At 29.2% G+C, this 14928-nt stretch overlaps 1 protein-coding gene across 1 annotated transcript; it reads right to left on the bottom strand.

The window, feature by feature from the left end:
- Positions 1 to 3134: 3134 nt before the first annotated feature.
- Positions 3135 to 13702, bottom strand: LOC123298766 (RNA-binding protein 33). The gene is made up of 5 exons (XM_044880863.1): positions 13640 to 13702; positions 7212 to 7646; positions 5024 to 7166; positions 4449 to 4900; positions 3135 to 3386 (listed from the first exon to the last, which is right to left on the bottom strand). Exons 1-5 carry the CDS (start codon positions 13700 to 13702, stop codon positions 3135 to 3137), a joined length of 3345 nt encoding a protein of 1114 aa, XP_044736798.1.
- Positions 13703 to 14928: the final 1226 nt, after the last annotated feature.

The raw sequence follows: 14928 nt of genomic DNA, 5'->3' as shown, positions 1-14928 counted from the left end.
GCTATTTATGAAAAAAATTCAGATTTTGTGATACATTTATAATAATGTTGAATAAGTTTTTTTTTAACTCATCAAACCAAATTCATTTTTTCTTATACTTATTCACGTTCTTGAATGTATAGTTAAGAAAAATCAGTAGGTGAAACAATAATATTGTTTTATGACATAAATTGTCACTTTTACATTTTTGAAGGAAGCTATGCCATTTTTATAGAGGGTGCCTTAAAATAGTGAAAAAGAGAATATTTATGAATTCTAAGTCGAAATGTCCGCTGGTGGAATCATTTGTTAATTATCGTTATTAATTTTAAGAAACGGTATTTAAATTAACGGAAATTTCAGTTTTATTCAATGGATACAAATTTTATTATTTACTCTAGGTATTTCAAAAAGTTCTAAGTTTTTCCCCACCACACGTCAGTCATACCTTGTCCGGATTTCTGCTCTTAGGCTACTTTTCTTGTTTGTTGGAGTTTAAAACTTTTTTCTACTTAATGTAGTTATTTGATGTTTATAGATTTAATATGAATAATAACTGATATAATTTTGTAATTAATTGATATAATAATAATCGACATGGCGAGAAAGATGAATTAATCAAAGCAGTAAATTAATTTAATTTTTAAAACAAAACAACTTTTTGTTCGAATGGGCAATATCGTTGGTACGCTTTTACGTATTTTCGAAATTTGCTGTAAAAAAAGGATAAGAAATAAGTAAATTTTCTCTATTTTCTGTCTCTAAATTGCCTAGTTATTGTTTGTGTACAATCTAAACAGACCGTAGGTGTCTGTTTCTATTATTAAAACTTTATTATTAAGAGATAAATTCAAACAATCTAGGCAAAATATATTACATCAATGTTAAAATTGTGCATTAATTTGATTCTATAAACTTTTTACATTTGTTTATACAGTTTACCCTGTATAAACAAATTGATATCCCACTTGGTAAGTGGGATTGAATAGGTATTTGAAAAAACTAAAAAGATAAATAATTTAAGCGGGTCTAGATTTAATTGGGTCCCGACTGTTGAAGTCGCTACGTAAACTTTTTAAATAATATACAAAATTAAATGTTATTGAGGACTCCAGAAGTATGGCTATTTTATGCATTCCTTTATCCGACTAAACCAAGCAAGCGAGTAAAAAAGTATAAATTTTAATTTTTTAATTTTATTACAAAAAGAAAAGTACAAATAATTACAAAAATAAGAGTACATATATATAAATTAACATTTAACTACATTCAAACAATACTGTACAAGAAATTAAAAATCGATCAATTAAAAATATTAACTTTACAATATTAAATTTGGCAATTGAATTTTTTTTATTTCGTTTAATGAATATTATAAGTAATTACGAAATTATTATTCGTTATTTCAGTCACAGTTCAATTTCGAAAAAAAATTCAGTCAGTCCATCTGAAAATTAATGTAGTATTGGAATAGAAAGTATCATATTTGCTTCCAGTTGGATTCATTGAAAAAATATACCAAACATTCAAGAGCAAGACCAGTAAAATTTTCCTCTGGTCTGTACGTCCTGTATTAGTATATTCTTAGTCAAATAGTATTTAACCTACATGAAAAGGATAAGCGCAATATATCTTTGCGAATTACGTTCTGTATTCGATTCAAAAAGTTATATTATTGTTTATCCAATTTAATAAATCTATTCTTTTTTTTTATCATATTCCTCACCAGATATTTATTATATATAAATTTAATCATTTGGCACAAATTACGGAAGTGTAATTTTCAGATTGAAAAATTATTTGTTTCTTCGCAATTATATTTTTCTCCTTCAATATTAGAATTCCATCTGAATGAATATAAATTTGATTTGTGTTCAAATTTTATTATTTTTTATTAGAATATTATGTTTCTAGTTATCATTATCATTAAAATCAATAATTTTGTAACCTCTCCAAGACCATTGGCACATTTGTTTCTTTAGTTTTGTTTTATTTAAAATGATTCCAAATGCATGTACTACTTATAAAGTTTATCCGCTACGGAAAATAATGTCTCATGTATGTAAAAATTTTTGTATTTGTTTGGATAATATATTTATTATAAGCGGATAAAAATACAGTTATAATAAATATTTTAGCGATTCTATTAGAAAAACTATATTTATGAGGCGCACCAAAAACCTTTTTTTATTATACGTCTTAATTCCACTTAACAACATAAAAAAGACACCGTTTCAATTGATGTTTTCCTACTTTTTAAGAATCTCTCCTGAAATTAAGTATTTTAATATTTTATTCAATCCGAGTTGATCGGGCTAACTTCATTGAATAGGATTTAAAAAACCACGTTGAAAACTGAAAACTTTGTAATTTCTTTAAATTTCCTGCGCCCATTTTAACCATGACTGATAAAGCATGTTTTAAGTGTCTCTATTTTGTATTCTCTCTTTTTAGTGCAATAAAGCCATATAACTATTATCTTAATCCCCTGACCATTTTTTTTGACTTATTCAGTGCGACTCATGTATATTGTTTTAACCAGTTGTATTTATAAAAAAAAGTCGTAGCTCAGGAGCTGCGATAGCTAAGCGAATTCCCTCAGAAATTGAAAAAAAAAAACATTTTTCTTCAAATAGTATATTGCATTTTTAGTTTCCTAAGAATGTTTATTTCGACAAATAAGCGCCTAGAAAAAAAATCATGAGAGTACTTTTTTGCTTAAACCTGATCAAAAAACACAAAAATATTTTTTATATTGAAAAAATTCAAAATTTTGTACTTTGTATGGAGTCGAAACTACAACTAACTCACGACTGCATATGACTTCACAACTGCATATTCGTAATCCATCTGATAGAATTCTTATAAATTCGTCAGCTTTTTGTTGTTATTTATCATTTAAAAAATCCGTTCTTCAAGAGGTTTATAAATTGTTCGATTGTTTGATATAATTTCGAATATTACTTATAATAATCTAAACTTGTAAGTTATCTTTTGTCTTTCACTTTCTTTAAAGTAAATTCGATAATTGATAATTAACAACCAATTAGTTAAGTATTAAAATGTGTAACTTATTTTAAAAAATGAAACGATGGGGTGATTTTAAAATAATGCCAAATAATGTTTCTTTTTTTTCGTACTATATCGAATTAAAATTACAGGTACATATTGGGTCGATGATGATGTTGATGATTAGTCCTCGTTTGAGATGAAGAAGATCTAGCTAAATTTTCATTATTATCTTCCATTGTGAATGAATTGTTTGGTACATCCTTCATTTCCATTAAATCTTGATTTAAATCAGGACTACTATTAACATTACTTTCAGCGGCTTCAACAAATGCTGTTGATAATTCACCATCTAAGCGGCTTACAGATTTTGTTAAAATGTCATACATGAATATTTCTTTTGAAGTTTCATCTCTGTAAAATAATAAAAATATAATTTTTATTTTTCGATCTACAAAAACCCATTTTCTTGTTACACGATCAAAGCAAAATTTGCTTTTAGATTTTGATGAATGGAATATAATCTTAAAGAAAAATGAAAGAAATCATGCCTAGGTCACAATTATGTTTACGAATCGATATTTATGATTTCGACTATCATTAATTCATTCTGAGAGAACATACGATCAACATAAAACACACTAAGGACATATTTCGAGTTTAGGGACAAGGTTCAAGTAATGGGAATTAGTGGATTTTCAATAAAAAGATTAATATACCACACATACAGAAAAAATGCGATTGAATTTAAGCTACAAGTGCAATTTACCAAATTTAAAAAACCCCAGACAAATTTTTCGATACGGAACCCTAATTCCAAACGAGACCAAAAAAAATTAAAATCAAAAATGGCGCTACGATGCCATAGACAGACACACACTTTTTTCTTTCTTTTTTTTTTTAGTTCGGGGGTTAAAAAAGTGTGACAAATACCACCTATTCTCTACCGAATTCATGAAATTTATCCAAACATCCATTTTGTGGTTACCGTTTTAAAGGCTAAGCTATGATAAAAGTGGTGGTGACGACAGGCATAAATTCGCAAATGCACTTTCTTTGAAAGCGACCCAATATCGATGATGAACAGAAATTGTGTGTTTTGAAAGTATCTTTCTGCCTACTCTAGGTAACAAACCTTTTCTCCCTTCCGCTAAGTAAATGTAATTAGGCATTCAGGGTATCCCACCCCGCAATGATATATCTTGATTTTCACGTTTATAAATATGAATAAAATTGAAATATTTTCGAAAAAAAAAGCTTAAATAAATATTTGAAACTCAAATTCATACATTGAGCAAGCATTTTGAGATTGTCTTGGTCAGTATTTTAGAATCTTACGAGAAAATTGATTCGTGATAATAGTGCTTAACTCAATGGCCGCGCTTCCTGCCTCCCAACGTCAATACGTATTTTATGAATGACTCCATTAGCTAAATTAGTTGTATTACTTACCCTGTAACTAATAGAACTACTGCTTGTTTATCATTGGAAATTTGTCCCTCAGACTGTAACCAGAACTTAAAATTTTCTGTTGTAGGATTTTTTATTAATTCTTGCAATGCCATGCTAACATTTACTCTTGAATCAGATTGTATTTCTCTTTCAATTCTATCCACATGATCGTTTGGAGAAAAGTCATAGTCAATTGGAGCCAGAACAACTACACTTGTAATACTTTTACCACGTAATTCATCAACATCTGGTATCGGGAATTGTGCTCCGCTAACTTTTAATGGTAAGTATCGTGTATACTTTTTATCATTTAGAACTACTGGTGATAATTCCGTTGCGTTATCTTGTACATATTTATCCGGTATGGATACATCATCTAAGGATTTATCATCATAATGCACTACTTTCATGCTAATCGCTTGAGGAGATAGAACTTCTGATAATTCAGAACTTTCAAAATCTTGATCTAAAATAGAAGATCGATCCGAAATTGGATCGCCATTAGTTGTAACAACTGATTGAATTTGTTCACTAGCAGAAGTTTCATAATCTTGATCTGTATCTAAATCGGTTACTTTCTCACCATTTGTAGTTACAACAGATCTTATTGGTTCACTAGCTGATATACCTTGTTCTTTTGCGGCACCATAGAAGTTAGCTAATTGATCTGGAGGCAATGCTTCAATTGGGATATCTCCAATTTTATCGTAGTCTAATACAGAGATATCAGCATTCTTTAGGATACCAGATGATAATAGTTGCTGTCTCAACTCATCAGGCACTTCATCAGGTAAATTGAAGTTAATTGGCTGTTCTGTGGTCGTAGTTGTAGTAGTCGTCGTGGTCGTACTTGATGGCCTATTTTCACTAGATTCGGCTTTTTGACGATAATCTAATTCTGTACTCTTAAAATATTGTATGATATCTCCAGCGGTTTGTTGCTGTTGATTGAAATTTTGTTGATTTTGTTGTTGGTCAAAATTTTGATTACTTTGTTGTTGATCAAAGTTTTGACGATTTTGTTGTTGATTAAAGTTTGGATGATTTTGCTGATGATCAAAGCTTTGATGATTTTGCTGTTGATGTTTTGATTGTTGATTAAAATTTTGTTGATTTTGTTGATGTGATAATTGATTTATTGTTTGTGTTGGATTTGGATTGTAGTTATGATTTGGAGCTTGGCGATGTTCTGGATTCTCTTGTGGGAAATTTGGATGTTTAAAAGTGGGAGTTGGTGTATTAGGAACTGCTACTGATAAATGTTGCTCGAATTTTGGAATTGATTTCAATAATTCACCACCCGGTGGTAAAACACTGCCTTGTGGTAAAATGTTACCTGATTGCGGTTGTTGAGATTGTGGAATATGTTGATTGGGTTGAAGGAAAGTTGACTGTTGTTGATTTTTATTACGTTCTTGTTGTTGATTAAAATAATTGAAAGGTGACGACAAACTATTGTCATTTGGTATTTTATTCAAATGTTGATTAAAGTATTGGAACGATTGTTGTGGATTTTGCTGTGGAGGAAATGATTGTTGTTGTTTGGGTGGAAATTGTAGCCTTTGTTCATGATAATTTTGTTGGTTTAACGTAGGATTTGTAGGGGTAATTGGATTACGATTATGGTTTATATGACTATTGATGTTTGCTTCATGTCTGATTTCTTGTGGAGGTGTATTTTGTTTTATTGTTTGATAAGTAGGTTGTCGAATTGGCTCCTCCAATCGAATTGTTTTATAAACTTGAGGGGGCTCCGTTTTTTGTGGAAAGGAATTGAAACTTGCTGGAGTTGGTTGTGGTGGTTGTTGTGATGGGCCTTGATTAAATGGCTGACGCTGTTGTACATGAGGTAGTCCTTGGTAAAAAGGCGGATTTGATGGATTATTTAAAAATTGTGGGGGTAATGGTTGTTTATTATAAAATGGAGGTCTAGGGAAATACTTTTGGTTTGGCGGGAATGAGGGAGTATGGAATGGCCCTTGAGGTCTTGGAAAAGAAGGTGGCCCTGGTACTGGACCTAATTGTATTGTTGAGTATTGGGCTTGTGGGAAAGGACGATAGTAAGGTTGTTGAGGTTGTTGAGGGGGTTGAGGAGGTTGATTGTTGTTAAATGAAGAAAAATCGCTTTGGAAACTATTGCCATTAAATTGTGATTGTTGATTTGCTGCTGGATGACGTTTTTGCACTTGTGTGCTTGCTTGTGGTTGCAATTGTTGAAGTGAATGTTGATTTTTTAAATTCGGTGAATCTGGGAATACTAATGATGGTTTTGGTGCAGATTCTTCATGTTTTCCTTCATGATCACTTTTTTCATGATGATAATGGTCTTCAGTTCCGAACGTAACGTGAACATTACTATCTGTATGATATGTTTCTGAGTCAGGTTTGATAATAGTTCGTAATGTTGTTGAAGGTGGAGGAGCTGGTTGTGGTTCATAGGAATCTGGATAATGTTCTTGAGGAGGAGGATGCTCTACTTCTTCTTCACTGTGTAGATTTGTTGCAGGTGTGACTGCTGGAATCGGTGTGTCGTAAATTACAGCATCTTTACCACCATAAGGATCCTTTTTGTATTTTACATAAAACACTTGTACGGATTCTTTTTTACGAGGTTGCGGTGGAAGAGTTGGAGGAGGTGGTAGACTAATATTCGATTCTTTAATAATAATTTCAATAATTGGTTCTGGTGGTTCGACATGATGATGTGCTGGTTCTGGTGGTCCATACTGTTGAGGAGGAGGTAAGGGTGGAGGTGGATAGAATTGAGGTACTGGGAAATGAGTTTCAGATGCAAAATTATCACTTTTTGCCGATATTTTATTATCATTAACAAAATGACTTTCAATGTCTTTTCTCAAAGGTTTTTGACCATCAAATAAAGGATCTCGTTGAGAGTACTGAACTAAAGGTTCCATTTGCACTGCATACGGTGGTATTGTGTTGGGTCTATGCCTACGTGTCAAGGAGTTGTATGTCCGTTGATTTCCATATTGAGATGATATTCGTCTTTGAGCTTGTTGTGGCGGTGCAGCTGGTCGATTAGACGAAGTTCTACGCTCTAATCGAAAACTCGATCCACCACCATTTGGATTATGAGTTACTGTGTAATCTACATTTCGTTTGCCCCGATTCGGATCAGGTTCCACATTTTTTTTTACATTGGTGTCTGCATATGATATAGTGACAATTAACAATGTTGCAGTTATCTGAAAAAGAAAAGAAAATTTGTTAATTTTCATAATTTATTGTAATTAAATCGCGATAAGATCTAATTTAAGTTTGTACTTTGTTGCGAATAATCTTTCTTTTTGTTTTTGAGTTCACGGAAATGGACTAATTAATTGATTTTGTGAGCACCTTTACCAAAATTTTGTTCGTATCATTAATATTTTTAAGCTTTACAAACTTGGGACTAAAACTAGTATATCTTGATATAAATTTTATATACGGGTTATACAATTAAAAAGATAAAGTTGTAAATCTGCCACACAATTAATTATGTGTCTCCCATCAAAAGTAATCTATTCTTGAATTAGAAATTTATTAATTTTACAGATTATATTTTTATAACCTCTTTTATAACTATCAGGAGTATTGAAAAGTTGTTCATTTTAGAGAAACGTTTCATAACACTAAAATTAATACTATTCATGTAGGTGTATTTTTTGCATAGTCGGCAAAAAATGTTAATAAAGACTTTTTAAAAATCAATATTATCATAATCTTTATATAAATATAATCGTAAATCCATTTTATTATGCGCGTAAAAAGAGTTTGTGAAATCTTCAAGATGGAATTCATTTTAGGTAATATTTTTAATAACTTAATGATTTTTAAGACGATACTCAATATACGTGTAAAATTGAAATCAATACAAATAATTTAAAGATTTACTTATCAATTAATCACTCTTTCGTTTATACACCTCACGAAAAAATTAATATCGAGTCTTTGTACAGTTTATGAGAAATTAACTAGTAATGTCAGCGTTTTTTCGTATAAGAGCTCTATTTTTGGTAAAAATGCGGTTATTAATAGTTAACTTCTCATAAAATGTACAAAGAAAGAATGTGAAGGTTTTTATAAAAGATGTAGAGGGGAGGTGTCCTATGATGATCCCCCTAAGAAAATTTGCAATTTATAGCCAAAATATTTGAGATATATATAGTGTCGAAATATTTTTGGTTTCTTTATTCAAGTTTTGCAATATTGGTATGCCAATTTTTTTGATTCGTTCAAATTTTTAGAAGTATTCAATATTTCTCTATAATAGGTGGGTAAAATGATCCCATTGCATTTTTTACCAAGCAATTCACATAAAATATTAATTGTTCTTTAACATTGCATCAACGATTAGTTTGAAAACAAAAATCACTGTTAAAATCAAGTAAAAAAATTCGAGAGCCACCACATGATGGGGGATCATTTTACCTATTATAATTTTACACACAAAATAGGGATCATTATATAAAGGGGATCATTTTACCCGTAATACCTATTCAAATATCGTCATAAAAACTAACCTTAAAATTTTTCATACGCCTATCAAAATGTGTTATAAAATCATTAAAAGTCAACAGAAGTCAAGAGTAAAACAACCACCCGGCGAAAGCTAACATAAAAAAAGAAATTTTACGTTGAAATTGGTCTTACCATAGGTCATAAGCAATAATATTAATATTTTTGCTATACGAAACACAAAATAGATTATACGTCGCGATAAGTTTTTGTTGAACGATTAATTTGACAAGTGGAAGCCATCGCTAAGTATACTAGATGGCTTTCATAATTCACTTAAAACAACAAGGAATCCTTTTACCCTGAGGGATCATTATATAGTACTTTTTCCTATAAACAGGTATGATTGATTTATAAGTAAAATTTAAAAGTGTTAAAATGAACCATATACTTTGTATATACTCCTTAGGCAGAGATAGATTCGTCAATCTCTTAAATATTTTCAAAAACTCTCTGTATCATATTTCATTAAGTAATCTACTTAACATGTGCATATAAATATAATTTTTTTTAAAATAATTTTAAAAAGAACTTGTAAAGTACATCACATGCATTAGTAAAAACTTTCTCTACGGTCTATAAAAAGTGTATATGAATTATGACATCATTTTAAACAAAATGATTATATAAAAAGAAATATAAACTATTTTAAATGAACTTTCAAGCATACATAATAATTACAGTTAATTGAGATAAAATTAGATTCACAAATCTAAATAAATATTTTAATTTTAATAATATAACATACATATATACTTTATAACATAATAATTCATTAAACTCAAATGATATGCTTGACGGTTAGTGTTTTTTTATACAGATATGTTCTTGGTGTTTTTTGTTAATAAGCTACATGAATTAAACTTTTAATTTAAATTTATTATTAACTAACCGGTAATATGAATTGAAATGTACTTAATAAACTTTTAAATTACGAATTAAAAATATTAATTAATATTGTTAATAAGATACGAATAGGCATTAAAAAGGCAGACAAGTAAAAACGGAGAATAATTTCTATTGTAGAGAGATATTTGCTTTAAAACAGATATGTATATGCAGTATGATTTAAAAAGTTGGTAGTTTTCAGCAAATTCTGCTTAAAAATTTAATCTATACCAAAATTAGATCTTTCACCTCATACTTTGATTAAGCAACTTATAATTGCTCTTCAGTAAGTGTTTCATTAGTGAAAATTTGTAGCGCAGGAACTACCTTAGCAAAGCAAATTCATTCTCAAAGAATGGAAAAAATTTTTCCAAGAACTTTTATTTCGAAAATTAAGGGTCTTGAGAAAAAATCACAAGAGTACCTTCCATTTCCTTCGGAAGAAATTCGCTAAAAGGGGGATGAAACGTTTATAAAAACAAAGAAATGTCACTACAAGCATTTTCACGGGATTTTATTAAAATTTTTAATTTAAAAAATTGGTAGATATTCCATGAGAGGTAGTAGATTAGAAAAACATACTAAAAGTTGGTAGATTTTCCATGCGAGGTAGTATATTTGAAAAACATCAATCGTGGTAGATCCACCTAAGAGTTGGCAGCGCTGCCCATTGAATTCAGTCGAACAATCTTATTTATTAGAATTGTTTCTGGCAATTTTCTTATGTATAGCGAAAATTTTGTTCAAATGTTCAAACGAATTGAAGAAAGTCGATATAGCATGGTAAATTTTTATTATATGATCTCAAACCACAAATAGACATCATTAAAAACGAGATAAAATTAATAACTTCATTTCAGAAATTTAAAAAACACTATTCCAAAGGTCACATTCATAAATAAATGCGTTGCGGTCAGTAATAAAAATTATCCTGTCTATTACATAAAATATTATTATAATGTATTAAATCAAACATATGGTAGAATAAACCATCTCGCCTAATCGTATCGATCAATAGAGGTAGGTATATCTATCTAATAAATAATCACGATGATAAATTATTGAATCATATAGGTAGTTAATTGATCATTACATAATATTTTAATACATGTATTATATTATTATCAACAATATTTTATTCATATAATCTCTTATGTGTAATCTAATATCTAATTACATTATTATATTTCTAACAAATTATTTAGATACTACCATTTATTTATAATAGCTATAAAATATTATTGGACATTTTGGAAAACAAATGAATGTGTGTATAAATATATCATTAATGACCCCGCATATTAGAAAGTGGGATGATATTTAAAAAAAAAAAAGATTCATGTCCAAATGAAATCAACTTAAAATATGTAATAAATATACAAGAATCATTTTTTGTTTTGTTTCGTCGTTTATTCTATTGTTTTTTTCTTACCTCCGTACACAGCAACCACAAGGTATGCGATAAAGAGGTACTGTTCTTAGAAACAATTTGATTTGATATTTACGCCTGAAGTTCATCTGCAGAGAGGTACATCAAATGCGAGTATACAATAATAATCTAAATAAATATGGGCAGTTTCTATACCCGTTTATTCGCAGGGTTTGTATCGTAGGGTCCGATCTAGCTATTCCGTCGCTCCGGGTAAAAATAAGATTTAGTGGGTGTCTTTTTTAATTTGACATATGCTTGAAACTCGATAAATAAAGTTAATCGAGGAAAATGGTTCAAAAGATAAATCTTAGTTTCAAAGGAACACACTTTATACCAGCATCGAATTCGATCTTAATTTTCAGGTTCAATTAAAACCTCACTCTGATTCATAACTGACAGACAGATATACGCTTTAAATTAGAAAATTGTTCTTTATAATTATGTGAACATTTTTTGATTGAAACATTTTTTTGTTAATCGAATAGTTTAGACAGTAATTGATAGCAAAAACCTACCTTTTTCTGCTCTTGTTAATTCAATTTGAATTAAAATGGTCTTTATAGAAAAACAAACCACTTTTATTAGTTTTATTGGGAATTTTTTTTCGAAGAGTGCCTAGTTTTCGCAGAATCTAGCTTTTTTAATCAATCAACAACTTTCTAATTTAAAGTGTTCATCTATCGATTATTAGTTATGGTATAGAGTGAGCTTGAAAACCTAGGCCACGTTTAATGTCTGCGTAAGTTGTGTCTCTTTTTTATCGATAAAACTTCTCTTTCGAGTCTCATGCATATGTCAACTTTAAAAAGTACCATGTATATGGGGTATATGTATTATATGTACAGTTTTGCTTAAATACATAGATTCCAACGGCATTTTAAACCTCTCTCTAAGAGAACAGTTCCAGATAGAACACTACTGTTGGCTGGACCAATAATTTCCTTTCTTTTAATAACATTGCATATATAGACGTACATATAAATTGTGATTATTTCACACTCCGAAAGTTTTTGTTTCATCTTTTATTGTATTAATTTTTTTGTAGATACTTGATTCAAAAGAAATTGCGACAACTTAACTATTATTATATTAATAATTTGTTTCTTATTTGTATGAAATCATGGCGAAATACTATTTCTTTTTTTTGTTAATATTTTATAAAATTATGTGTGTAATTAATATACTCTACATGTGATAGATGGATATAATTCTCTCACATTATTATGTCCAAGGAGAATTGCAAAAGGTAAAGGTAAATTTAAAAATAATATATCTACTATTTTTTTATGTATCTCATCTTATTTTATTACAAAATGTTAATTTAATAATTAAAACGATTTATTATGTACTTATAATAAAATCGGTCAAATATGATATAATTTGTTTACACATTTTAATTTCACCAAGGATTATGTTGTTTAATTAATTCATTTAAGATGATCTTAATTCATTTATTAACAAATATTAATTATACGTTATTTCGTGTACTTTGAAGCAAACTCAGAAAGGTACTTATTGACACCATGAATATTTAATTAATCACTTTTAATTATATCGAAATCAAAATTGAGTAATTTAGTAAGATAATGTTAATATTTTTAGCAGTTTTGCAACGAGATTTGTCTATATTTAGAATGCAGTAAGGTACTTTAAATGGCTTTGTAAGTGAAGAAATAGTATATGTGATGGATAGATAATTTTTGGTTTTTAAGAACTTTAAAAACCTATTTAAAGATCTATTAAAGTATAATATTCATTTTTGTCCTCTCCAGGACCCACAAAAAAATTTTGGCCATCCAATCTTTTTGGCTCCTACAATTTTAGTATTCCCAGTCTGTATAAAATTGACATTGATTATTTCTTAAAATGCTTCAGTTTTCTGGTAGCTGAGATCATAAAGAAGATTGTAAGTATCTTTTCGGCATTCAACAAATTAAATATAAATATATTTTTCAATAGCCTAATTTATTGAATAATAATATATTGCATTGGACGTTTAGTTATTTCTACTAACTTAGAAAATCTAGATTTTGAAAAACTGACGTGTTACATATCAAATGAACTTAGAATCCGTGAAGTTTATGGCAACAGATTCACAATTTCACTAATGAAGCCAAGTCATTAATGACTTCAAACTGCAGTGTTCTAAACATAAACCATTACTAAACCCAGTTTATGCCTGCTTTTTTTAAGCTTCTGATTGTCGAGTGGAAAAAATCAAACTTTTAATAACAATGGCAGAGATATTCTATTTGTGGGAACAAATTGTTAAAATAACAATTTGGAAGTAAATTTGCAAATTTAAAACTGAAAATAGATGAGAAGATATTTATCAATTGGTATACTTCGATGTACGCATACTTTGGTAGCAAATTGAATGTAGAGAGCACTATTATCAATCATACAATGATTTTCAACTCTCATTATTCCGTACCTTCTACGGAACCCTAATTATAATGTATGTATTTTATTAAGATTTACCACAAGATACTAAAAACTCATCATATAAATACATAAATGTAATTTTTTTAATATCATTTTAACTCTCACTTGTACACAAAATGATTAAAGTCTTTTTATTAAAATACATACCTAGGTAGGTACTACCTATACATACGATTACACTTTCACAATCATCGATCGTTCACTTGTTTATTTGCTTGCTATTCGTAACAACTAAATATAAGTAACAGACAGAATGGTCCATTAAAAATTATACGCATAAAATTATGAATGTACGAGCACCAAGGCAATTTTAAACAAAAAGCAAGTATAATCAATTTTGAAAATTTAAGGGAGCAAGCCAATTTTGATTTGAACACATAAGCTTCTTTGTCAATTAATCTCACTCACAAATTATAGGTTCTTAAGGTAATTTACTTAATTTCATTTTTTTTAATTACCGATTTTAGTAAATGTTTCACTATTTTTATACCATGTTTATATGAAATATATCAAGGTATACAAAGTTTAGTCCCACGGTTGTAACGCTTTAAAATATTGATGCTTCGAACTAAATTTTGGTAAAGGTGTTCATAAAATCAATTAAAAAGTCCATTTCCGGTTGTCCGTCTTGACCACGAGAGCTCAAAATACGAAACGAAAAGATATTTTTGGAGTCGGTGTCAGCCAAGGAAACAACTCTGACAGAACAGTTTGCGACATCAGCTTGGCTGACACCGACTCCAAAAATAACAATAATTTTAACTAAATTATATTATCGTTATTTTTTTTACTTTTTAGTGCATATTAATTTGTTTTGGAAAAGTTTTTCTTTTGAAGTCGGTTTTCTTTTTGTTAAAAGTTTTTTTTTATTTTGTGATTTTTAGTGAATCTGAAGTACACTAACTAATTTTCACTAAAAAAGAATCATCGAAATCGTTTGGCGTGATATTGATTTATTCGTCCTCTTATCGTGCATACTTAATGCAAATTTTAGACTTTTATGGTTTTCTTATGGATGCCGTTGTCAGAACTGGACCAAAATGAAATGGGAGCACATAGGAAGCACCAGCTTTCAAATAGATAAAGAATCATCAATCGGTTCACCCAGTCGAAAGTTCTGAGGTAACACACATAAAAAGAAAATACAGTCGAATTGATAACCTCCTCCTTTTTGTTTGGAAGTCGGTTAAAAAATATTTGAAGAC

This window comes from Chrysoperla carnea, chromosome 4 (assembly GCF_905475395.1).
Source record: "Chrysoperla carnea chromosome 4, inChrCarn1.1, whole genome shotgun sequence".
Lineage (NCBI taxonomy): Eukaryota > Metazoa > Arthropoda > Insecta > Neuroptera > Chrysopidae > Chrysoperla > Chrysoperla carnea.
This window is presented reverse-complemented; position numbering and strand designations above follow the sequence as displayed.